Source organism: Ceratosolen solmsi, unplaced genomic scaffold, assembly GCF_000503995.2.
Source record: "Ceratosolen solmsi marchali unplaced genomic scaffold, CerSol_1.0 scaffold28, whole genome shotgun sequence".
Taxonomy (NCBI): Eukaryota; Metazoa; Arthropoda; class Insecta; order Hymenoptera; family Agaonidae; genus Ceratosolen; species Ceratosolen solmsi.
The window spans coordinates 3801087-3813528 of NW_011948429.1; the positions used below are offsets into that span (position 1 = coordinate 3801087).

At 30.7% G+C, this 12442-nt stretch overlaps 2 protein-coding genes across 10 annotated transcripts in view; one reads left to right on the top strand and one right to left on the bottom strand.

Moving 5' to 3' along the window:
* Positions 1-12442, top strand: part of Syp (synaptotagmin binding cytoplasmic RNA interacting protein) — a 64540-nt gene that overhangs the window by 642 nt on the left and 51456 nt on the right. The window lies entirely within an intron of this gene.
* On the bottom strand, positions 1267-8686 carry LOC105363792 (uncharacterized). Of its 2 annotated transcripts, none has more exons than XM_011501578.1 (12): positions 7680-8686; positions 7384-7499; positions 7163-7307; positions 6478-6607; positions 6104-6269; positions 5732-5912; positions 5232-5590; positions 4545-4698; positions 3918-4049; positions 3589-3706; positions 3145-3299; positions 1267-1581 (listed from the first exon to the last, which is right to left on the bottom strand). In XM_011501578.1, the coding sequence occupies exons 1-12, from the start codon at positions 8369-8371 to the stop codon at positions 1476-1478; spliced, it is 2454 nt and encodes an 817-aa protein (XP_011499880.1). In that variant the 5' UTR covers positions 8372-8686; the 3' UTR covers positions 1267-1475. The 2 variants fall into 2 exon arrangements, with proteins under 2 accessions (XP_011499880.1, XP_011499879.1); XM_011501577.1 differs by having other exon boundaries at positions 4545-4701.

Genomic DNA, 12442 nt, shown 5'->3' on the forward strand with positions numbered 1-12442 from the left:
ATATTTCAATTAAAATTAAATAATACTCGATTAATTCACATTATGTCTTAATTGTTAAATCAATTTAAAAAAGAGTAAATTAAAATTTTACATTTGTTTCCTTAAAAGTTTGCAGTTCATTTTTTTTTTTTAAACAAAAAAAATTTTTATTTATATCTCCAAGCTTAATACAATTTGTGTATGCGATATTACTTGTGACAAATATTTTTAAAATATAAAAAATCTACAAGATGTATATATTTTTTTGTTTTACATTAACTAATTGCCAAAAATTCTCACCCCAATTAAATGTAAGAAAATAAAAATTAAATATCAATATTTTATGTACATACACACATGTATATATATATATATATATATATACATATATATATATTTATTTTTATTTACTAGAATATAGGACGCATATATATCGTTTTTTCTTCTTCTTTATTTCAATGTAAAATTTATATTATTTAATACAAAATGTAAAAAAAAGTGTCAATAGTATAGTACACTTTTACAATGGACGGAAGGTCTATATATATATATATATATATATATATTTTTTTATATATAATAATACAATCTCTTAGTTTAATACTAGTACATAGTGTCGACAAATAACCTCCTAAAATGAAAAAGAAAACAAAATAAGGATATCCCTGAGATTCTCGGTTCTTTTTTTTATATACATAAAGTAATATTTTCGAAATTTGCAACAATAATAAGCAGATGAATAATTTTATGAATATTTAAAACAAAATATTAAGCTAGTTTTTGCTTTATATTTTTATTATATAAATTTTGTATTAAATTTATTGTTCTATTTGAGTTAAGTCATGTTTTTTGTAATCTACTTTCAAAAATACATAATAAAAATTATGTAAATAAATTATTTAGACACCATATATTAGATACATACGAGTACTTGTCTTATACTACATATATCGATTGAAATGATAAACGACTAAATATTTTAATCTTGCATTTGTACATTATTGAATTGTATAAACGCACTTGTGTAGTTATAAGCAATGTCTATTTATATGAAAATAGAGTTTTGATCTCATCGATAGTTTGCTTTTTCAATATTCCAATCCTTCTCAAAAAGTGGCACGAGTTGGCAATAAGTCTTTTTAAAGATTGTAAAATATATTAATTGTAACATATACATTATTCATTCAACTTTTCATGTCTTAATTCATACAAATAGACACTTTCTAAATAAAATATCTACATGTAAACTACACAACAAGGCAGTTTAAATGTTTCACAATATACTAAAATTAAGCAAATATAAAAATTTGTATATAGAATACTATTCTTATGGACGGAGATAAGAAGTCTAAAGTGACTTTGAGATTCAATCAAAATCTGTCTTGTATTTGGCTGGAATTAATAAAATCTTATCTAATTAAATGTGATATCGTGTAAATCTTACGTTCAAATAATAAAGATTTGTTTTAATGTTATAAAATTTGGTTCGCTAACAATTATCTTCGGTTGTATGGGAAAAATAGTGTTACGGTAATTAGAAGCAAGACCCAGCTAAATTGTATCGAAGCAGCACCTGCCAGACGACATTTATATATGTCATACCTAGAAAAAAAATATATGTTAATAATAATAAAATTCTATATAAAATAATTACAAATTATTATTATTAGTTTAACAATTTTTTTTTAATTTTTTGTTATTTGTTTAACCAATATGTCTTATTTTAAAAGACTATTGTAATCTAAAATCTTATTGCTTTATGATGATGTTCATCAATATTATTAATTAATGCTAAGCGGTGATATCATACTACAATCATTATATGATATTCGATTTAAGTTTTTCGAATTAAAAAATCTTATTATTAATTCTAATAATATAATTATTTGAATGGGATGTACAAACAAATGCATAATCGTATATACCATATTTTTACAATATTAATGCCAACTGATTAAGCGTAAAAAAAAAAATTGTTTATATTATGAAAGAGTAGCCATAGTAATAATTATCGTAACCCAAATATTCTTAAAAAATAAAATAAGAATTTAATTGAGCAATAATAGCAACGAAAAAATATAGTTTAATGAATTGTCGGATGATAAAAGTGCTTTTATCATTGACACTGCTCTTGACCGAGATTTATCGATACTATTAAACGTCGTGTGCATGTGTTTGTTCCTAATGCAAAATAATGTGATACTGGCGCATCAAATTCCCGATTGCTGCACGCTATACTTACAATATATAATAATGATTAAATTATTAAATGATGAGTATTAAATTTATGTAAATTATGTCTTTTTGTTGCTTATGCTCTTAATTTTTACGACAATTATAGTTGCTATTTCTTTTACGAGTATCACATTTAAATCCACAATTATTGATAGTATTATCGAAAAGAAAAGTATCTTACGTAATTTGATTAAATGTTTTGAAATAAAAAAAAAAAAAAAAAAAAAAAAAAAAAAAAAAATAAATAAATATAAATAAATAAATTGCATAATATAGGGCAACCGTTGTAATTTGACGTGGACTGATATTACGAATAATAAAAGTAACGACTCGTTCGAAAATTGACCAATATACACACAATTTCATAATTAACTTTTGAGAGTATTCAAAATAAATAGTTTTCCTTATTCATATTTAAATTTGACAATAATATACATCGCTATAAAAATATATATAAACTTAAAGTAAAAAACGGTAGGAAATAGTAGTAATAGAGTAAATTTAATTTCGTTTATCCATGCATATCCATGCATATTTAAATTCGGATATTTGAAATTTCGAATAAAATATTTATATTCGATGTGCGATACGGGTTAAATTGTCTTTGAACATTGGAAAATAATGATTTTAGATAGTTATGTAAGAATATATTCTTCCATTAAGAAGAAAAACTAGTTATTCCATACGTCGAGCTTGGAATCGTCTTTTTATCATATATATATATTTTTTTTTTCTTTTAAATATCATTTTTTTTATGTTAAATAAATATGTAATTGCGAATGGAATTTTAAATTTACTCTCACTTAATGAGAATAAATGCGTGCGTAAGCTATACAGAGTTAGCAGCTCGGAGCTTAAACGACTCGCTCGAGGAGATTCGGGAGCATTTTCCTCTCGACTATTGTCGTATAAAAGCAACGGATGGCTTACCTCGTCAGCTTATCGTCAACGATGTTATTAAACTCAGCCTCGACCAATTGCCCGTCATAATACGTAATCAGATCCTCTAGCGGATATTCGTATCCTTGTTTGCACTCGCACTTGTAGCCGCCGCTGTCGAATCCACGTCCCAATATGGGTACGCACTGCTCGATAAATAAAAAAGGAATAAGGAATAGATAATAGATGATAAAAACGATTAATGGTATCGCTTAAGTCTCTATCATGGTTTTCCCGCGCCCAAACAACGTCGCCCGCCATTAATTACGTACGTACGAGGGACGTTCTCCGTCTCGCTTATATGACGAGACCTCGTGGACAATTAGAGCATACGCGCGTCTTCTTATATTAAGAGAAATACGATGAGGTGTCAGGGGCACGGGAATGAAGGGAAAGAAGCGAAAAAATAATAAAAAAGTGATGGAAGGAACTCACGTATGAGGATTTTTTGTCGCACTTGTGCGTCCCCTTAAATGCGTTGGGAACATTGAATTTATCGTCGCATTGGTTGATATCCAGCTGTAGCAAGTCCATGGTCACGGTTACGACACCCCTGTATATAAGTGTCTTAATGTTAAATATGATCTTCCTTTAACCTCCCTCCCACCCTCCTTTTGGTCATCGCATAGAGAGGGAGGGAGAGAGAGAGAGAGAGATAGAGATAGAGATAGTCGAGGTACAAAGTTCAAATGAAACAGGTTCCTCGGTCCAACTATCTCACACTCGGGTGAGCGGGACGCGCGCACGCGCACATGCATACTCACTTGAATTCCAGTTTGTCTTTGAGACTGTCCCAGCCGAAAAAGGGGGATGCATAGGTAATTAACCATTTCTTCACTTTGCCGTTACAATCGAAGTAAGGGACGGTCCAGTAGCCGTGGTTCAGGTTTGCTGCCCTACACATAGACAATACACAAGATTGAAAAGGAAGAGGATAGCAATGACGATGAAGACGAGGAGGAGACGGTCGACCCGCCCCATCCGCAAGCGCATTAAAATAAATAACACGTAGAACGCAGATAACCCCCCGCGAACAGCATCCTCTGTTATTTTTTCTTCTTCCTCTTTTTCTTTTTCCTCTTCTTCTTCTTCTTCTTCTTCTTCTTCTTCTTCTTCTTTTTCTTCACTATCCTTTATCGCTCGCTCTTTTTTCATCTTGTCGTTGACGCCTCTGCGGCGAGGCTTCCTCTATCTGCAGAGAGTTATGTGGGAAAATTCGAAACGCTCTTTTGAGCGTTGAGATATACTAAAGGGGGAGAGTAATGGAGCGAACGATAGAGGGTGCGTGAGAGAGTAAGGGAGGAGAGAGAGCTCCGATGTTTTTATTTCGGTGAAAAATTTATGAAAGAGCCGTAAACATGACGAAAGAGAGGAGGGCCTTGCCAACTTACCTGTAGTAGGTTGGGTAATGCTCGTATTTTTTCAAAGATTCCCCGGTCTCGTTGTAGCGCACCATCATTTTTAAAAAGTATTTCTCAAGATCGTCGTGATTTGCACTCCAACGGTTTTTCAGCAATTGGAACCACTCGTTCTTCATATAAATTTCTTCTATAATTCATGCATATGTATTATATATATATATATATATATATATATATATATATATATATTATGCGCGTAGTTAATTGTGCTTATCGCATAAATGCTTTTGTATAATATACCAAATTTTAATCTACGCGATTTAATTTTATTTAAAATATTAATTGACAATTCGAATTGTAATAGGGAAAATTTTTAATTTAAACGCGTGCTGTCTAATCGCCAAAATTAAAACCATTATTACATAAGTATTCCAGTATTTTTCTTTATCTTTTTCTCCCTCAACTTTACGTAATATCGCGTTCTACAATTTTTAATGCTAAAATATTGAAGATCCGAGGTTAAAAGTATAAGATATTGGCTGGGAATTTTAAAATTCTTTCTTCGGGCACAAAGTTGCATGTACTTTTGCATAAAAATAAAGCGAAAAATAAAGCGAAAAATAAAGGCAACGTAACGTAAATTAACATAACAATTAATGAAATTTGAAAGAGCGGCTGTATTTCTGAAAGAGAATAGATTAAAGAAACATCTGTCACCTGTGGTATTAAGTCTTGCCAAGTCTTCGACTTTAAGCTTAAGTGCGTTACGCTCCTCCTTATATGCGTAAGGAGCGAAAAATGTTCGGTTAGTGAATTTGTTGCGATCCCAAAAGATGCCGGCCGACCAAATTCTTGCATTACCGAATAATAGCGCCACGACTTCCGCGATCATTTGGTCTTCGTTCAAGGGTTTGTCGGCTATACGTTTGCCAGAATACACTTCTTCCGGATCGGATATCTGTAGAAATGAACTGATAAAATTTGACAATCTGGCCGCCATTTTCGCTTCATTTTCATAGAATTCGTCAGCCCCAAATCCTACGTCGCCAGGAAGTCTTAATTGTTCCTGCGTGTATCTGAATTGAAATACAAGCTTATTAATGTTGCTAGCACGGTTCGTTAAATTTAATTTTAAGCAATGAATTGTAGCGTGCAAAGAACTATAATTAAACATAATGTATGAAAAGTATGAAAATTCACATAGAGATTTTACGGACCTCTTACAGTTGCTTGGATGAACGCTGAAAATGAATTTTAAAACCTGATCAACGTTCATTTTGTCGTCGTGCAGAGAATCCGGCCCGATCGAATGATTTTTATATTCATAATATTGCTCGAGATATTTCGCTCTCGTGTAATTCGATGCTTTTGTTAGTTCAGCTGGTCTCTTCTGAATCCCTAAAGCAATAAAGATAATTTAAATTTTTCTCCTCTCATTCTTTCTTTCTCTCTTTCTTTCCTTCTTTCTTTCCTTCTTTCTTTCTTTCTTTCTTTCTTTCTTTCTTTCCATCTTTCTCTCTTTTTCTCATTTAATTTGCCATGTTCAATGATTTTTAATTTAATCTTAATAAAAGAAAATTTATATTTACAGCCAATTTTCGAACAATCAAAGCCATTGTAATATTGTTCTGGCGATGCTCTTTCAATTATTTCACCAAGGTAGGGTCGTCTTACTACATAGGGCAATCGCCACCCTGGTTTACATCTGCACATGTATCCACCTCTTCTGAAGCCCCAACCGTGCAATGGTTCGCACTGTAAATGTGAAATTATATTTTATACAAACTGTACGATAACTATGCATGGAACAATTTTATTGTTTTACAATCGATATTGTAAAACATGACACAAGTTTTCCAAATCATTTTATAATTGTAAATAATTGTAATATTTAATTTACATATGTAATTTTTATTGTTTTTTTTTTCTTTTCTTTTTTTTCTTTTCCCAACCAAATTCATACCTCTGTCGTTTCCATCTTACATCGAGCAGTGTTTGCAAATTTATTTGGCCCTCTATTACCTTCTCCTTTCGGACACTGATTAATATCTATTCGATCAAAATCCATTTCCAAGACTGAAACAGCCGTATATCTGAAATTGAATAAAAATAATTAACACCCAAAAATTGTTTAATTTGATTATTTTGTACGATATTATTATAATATAATATTATTATATTACAGCATAATAATGTGAATTATTCAGTAAAAACTTACACTTATTATTATAAAAACAACTGCTCAAAATGTCTACAAAACAAATTAATTATAGATACCTTTGTGACAAAGAAATGATAAGAAGACTAAATAAACTCTATAAAGATCATCTAAAATGTGTAAATTTGTTAAATATAACTACAGCCCATCTTAATCCCTTAAGTGCTTTAATCATATCGTTTCATAGCATTTCACACGTGTGAGAGATATGAAAGAACATGCTTGACTGGTATAGCCTACACCCTCTTGGAGCGTTTCAAAGAGATTCGAATAAATTATAATAATAATGGATTGGCTATCACCCCTTAATATCTATCCGTGCATTCTCCAAACAATGCAGTATTTTTTTTTTTTTTTTTTTTTTAAATATTTAGTCTGGTGCAAGCAGTTGCATAGTTGCATCAATGCTTCCTTAATGGAAAAATCTTACCTTGGTATTTCAATGTGCCGGAATCCAGTATAGCGAGGATACAGATCTACGATTGGAACAACTGCTGCGAAAAGCCAACGGTTCGAACGGCCACAATCAAAGTAGGGTCTTATCCACTTCACAGGTCCATCCTCCTCGTGAGCACCTGATATTCAAATTTATTTCATTATTTCAGTTTAAAAAATTTTTTACAGCAATTTTAAATAATTTTTATAATTTGCCTCGAGGTCCATGGAACGTGTGAGTGATATTTGTATTGTTCGCATATCTGATTTCCACTTGGTAGGTGATTTTTGTATCGTGTCTCGTTGGATCATCCGGTAACCATTTCTTATACCTATTAAAAATTGAAAACCATTAAAATCTATTGTTTACAACAATAGATAAGTGCCTTTCATTTCTAATTTTAGCATTGAAATATTATTATTAATTGTAATAGAGTTTAAGTTAGTAATAATATTATAGCTAAGGTTATGGTTGGTTTTCCATTATGATTTCTATTAGAACATGCGTATACCATTCGTTAATTCTGTAATACTCGGTCGTATAATCCTTGCTGAGCTGGCTAACTGGAAAAGCACCCAGATCTTGAATAGTGAAGGTATTTCTAGTAGATATTCTCTCAAGATGGACAGGATCGTTAAAATCATCAGCCCTGAAAGTTCTAGGTGCAAATCTGGGCATAGTTTTATTGAAGAATCCTCTATAAGATGAAGAGAAGGACATGTTGGGAGAAAAATATATGGCTGATGCATTGATGTATGGATTGGCTGAAACATCGGCTACTGTTGAGAGGAAATAATACATCATGCCAGGATCGTAAGTGTCATTAATAGGTGGCTTATAGTTCCTTGATTGAAGTATGTAACTCCAATAGAAACTCCTGGTGAGGGCCATATTATGCAGGTGTATCAGAGCAGTTCTGTTGGGAAAAATAGGATTGATGTTGACCTCTTTGATGTCCGGTAGGTGGGAGACGCTGTCCATTGACAAGTAGAGATCGTCTAAATGCTGAATTTGGCAATTATCCATATTAACTTTGTCCATTTTATGGCGTATCTCATCAAAGGCATCGCGTGCCAACCAATCTGGAGGCACCTGATCGCCGAACGTCTCGTAGTAGTCCTTTTTGTCATTCTGGTCCGCGACTACGCCCAACAAGTAGAAAGCGACGAACGCCGCCACCACAATAACCTGCGATCCATTCATTCTACTTTGTCGGTGGTCCCACGCACTGGAACGATATAAGCAATTACTTTCTAACGCCTTTGCATTATAGATGTCTAGAAGTATTTTTTTTGGAAATCCAGTGGTCGTCGATGGTAAAGCAAGGCACTTGGGTTGTAAGCGTGAGCGATACGGGCAACCGCCCAACGTACGAATCCACGCGCCTCTACGAGTGGATACAGAGTGAGATAGATAGAGAAACAAACACGCCCATAAAGAGGAATGTTAAGCCGATTTCACACTGCAGCGTGTCTAGTGAATTAGGCACTAAAATTAGATATAACCACATACGTGATCTATTGTATTGTTTTTCAAGTTACATTTCTCTCTCTCCCTCTCTCCCTCTCTCCCTCTCTCTCTTCACCCCGCCACCACGCACTCGTCTCGCATAAACACGCTCGCACAAACACATGCATTGCTAATTAAAATCGTACTTTTCAATCAATCAAACAGAGATAGACGCGCAGCGGCAATTCGAAAATATTTTCAGATCGGTTAACAAATTTCATTTTTATAAACGTTAAATTTAAGTAGCTAAAGAAATGGTTTATCTGCATTTAAAATTACAACACTTTAATTACGTTGAGTACATGGAAGAATGTCTATAAATTATTAATATTATAATATTTACTGTCACACTTTTAATAATACAAGAAAAATAAATGTTGGCATTTAAGAGGGAGGATCTAATGGAAAAAAAAAAAAAAAAAAAAAAAAAAAAAAAAAAAAGAAATAAGTACTAATATAAGAACTGAGTGGGTACGAGTTTCATAAATAAATTAAACTAATTTAATATTTAATCTAACGAATATAGTCTTAAATTAGTACTATACGATATTTAAATTTCCTTTAAAACGAAAAGATTTTTACAATATATTATTTATATATTTCATGCAATTGCTCGAATTCAAGTTCTAGACTGACTGTTGTTCAACAAAATCTATAACAATAATAAGATGAAAAAACTTTGCTCACAAATGACAAACATTGAAATGTAAAAATTGAAATTATAATCATTATACCTTGCACACGTTAATTAATTTTTATTTTCCCATTGCATACATTCAATCCATATTAAATATTAAAATTTCCTAATATTTCCATTTAATTTAATATAAATTTATATAATTTTAACTATGATTCCCAATTATTGGTATTCTTATTAAATGGTAGCTTTAATTTTATTGTTTCCAGTCCAAAATGAATATTTTCATTTGAGCAACAAAATAAATTATACTTAAGTATCAAATAGCGGTTAAATAATAGTTTAGAATTACAGAATACGAATCCTTAAATTTAGATCAGCCTAAGAGATGTAATGTTAGGTAGGTATATTTTCATCATACGTGAGAATTTGCTTTATTTAAGTATTCCCTATGCTTAATTACCAATAATTAGTGGGAATATACCTATTTAAGTCTACAGATATTTTGAAGTATACAAGTTCTGCTGTATTTCCGAAAAACCAACTATTACTGTAAACACGTCTTGAATAATTGAGAAATATCGTATTGAGCCAGTCAGTAATTTATTTATAAATTTCTTATTTATACAAATTATGATTAATTTAAATAGTAAAAATTTTTTAATAATTTTTTGTAAATATAATAATCAATCTTATGATTAGAATAAATACAAACAACGTTTTAATAGCATGAGAATGTTATCTAAACTTCGTTAACTTGTTCCAATTATATATAATCTATGTTACATTAATATCTTTATAAAAGTATTACTTTTAAAATATAATTCTTATGATTTAATTTTTAATTAAAATTCTATTTTTATTATTATATTATTGAAATTAATATTTATAAAGAATATTGTATCGAACAGTTTATTTCAGTGAATATGTATATTTTAAATGTTTTCAATGTAAAAGATAATCTGATTTGAATGAAAATACATTGATAAATAGAAAAAAAAAATTCTTACACCCATTTAAACATTCCTAAAAATTATAGTTTTTTCAATTAATTTGTAAAAACGCAATTAAATTATTAAATGCGTTATGTGTGAAAAAATATGTAATGAAGTATAGGAAACAATAATTTGAAGTAAAAAATAAAAAATATTCATAAATTTATATATACTTATATAATTGCATAATTATTAATGTACATCCTATAAAAATCAGAGTTTCTGAAACAATTGATTTGAAAACTGAATACGTTAATTTTTTTTTTTATTTTTTTTTTTTTTTTTTTTTTTTTAAAACATTTTTTTTTTTTTTTTTTTTTTTTTTTTTTTGTTAAAACATATTTTTTTGTGTCGTTGCATTGTTTCAATTTTTTTTTTTGCCGAATGTAATTTTATGCCTCGCATCTACCGGCAAAGTAAGCATTCATTACAAGAACTTGTTTGATCAATAATGGAAATCGTTCGAACATAAATGTAATTAACTATTTATTATCAGTTACCAATTATAGATTATTGTATAAATTTTTCGATATGAATAAAATTATAATAGCATTTGAATTTAAATTACTGACAAAGAAAAATTAATTGATTGTTAAAAAAAAAAAATATAATAACGAAGGTTTATAATTTAATACAGTAAGAGATATTTATATATATATATATATATATATATATATTGTATTTAGCTTCATCGGATGATCAATAAATTAAACAGCTATTAAATTATGTTGCCTTACAGCCAATAATTATCCAAACGTTGAATTTAAATTCTTTTTAATCGCACTAGCTTTTACATTCGACAATTTCATTTATTGTAATTTCAATAATGGTTTTATAGAAGAAAATAATGTTTGTAAAATGGTATTATCGAACCTAGTGAATAACAATTACATTAAATTTCTAAACCTTAAATTTTGGAAGAGATAATTATATTAAAAATTCAAATCTTTACGTTATGAAGTTTGCATTCCTTTCAATTCAAAGGAAATCAAACATCTAAACAGCTTATAACGGAATAAAAAAATATGTACTTGTAGGTGAACTTACTCTTTTAACTGAGAAAAAAAATTCAATGTTAGAAGTAGCATTATCTACTGAAATTAATTAAAAGCAGCAATATCTACTGAAAGTGTCCGGGGATAAAGGGAAAAGGCACCGAATGTTATATTGTGTGATAAGCCTAAAAGAGAGGGCGTTTAGTACGCGTACCAGTGACGTCATCATGTATTCGTGTATGCCGGGGAAAGAAAGAGGCGCGCAAGAGAGGAACGATTAAAAAGGAGGGACAGAGAGAAACAGAGTGGAGAGAGAGAGAGAGAGAGAGAAGAGACGAGAGAGTGCGGTAGCGTCGTCCATACATTTCCTAAGGGAGAGCATGGAAATTGCCGAAAGCCCGGAGCTCTGAAGCACCCGCACAATTTCATACGCGCATTTACTTAATATTGTCTTTTTGGTTTTCCTTCTCTACGCTCCTTTAACACGGTGAAAGTATAGGCGATAGGCGCACGTTTGTTCCCATATCAACGAAAGGACTTTTTTTTGTCGATCGAGAACGATCGACTTTCCTTCTCACTTATCAGGTATTTTATTTTGTTTTTTAATTTTTGACGTTAACCTTTCATTTCTCCGTTGTTTTATCATTCATTATTTATTTGTTTATTTATTTTCTTATTTATTTTAATGACAATGATATATGCAAACGCGCGACTACACTCTCATCGGAGCGAGACCAAAATCCAATGATAAGATATGTGGTTTTGGCTTTTTCGCATTCGCGAAAAAATGAGGTTAAGTTTCGCAAAGACAGAGAGAGATCCGCCATCCGGATAGGTTATAATTTCCGCCTGAGGATGTTCCTCATTGGTGGCGAATTAAATGAGCGAACATTTTTGCACGAGCGAGTGAGCGCCGGTGTAATGTACAGGCGCTTTTTTTTCACAAACGGAAATCGAAAACGTGGTATCAATTATTCAAGGCTTCACAACGCCCATGTAGATATACTTTCGTATTCAGATTTTCTTTTCAATTAATCAATTACGTACAGTTTCTTCTATTATTGATATGTTTATTATATATTTTACTTATCCCGTGAATGATTACGAGAATATAGGCTATATTCATGGTTCGGTTCCT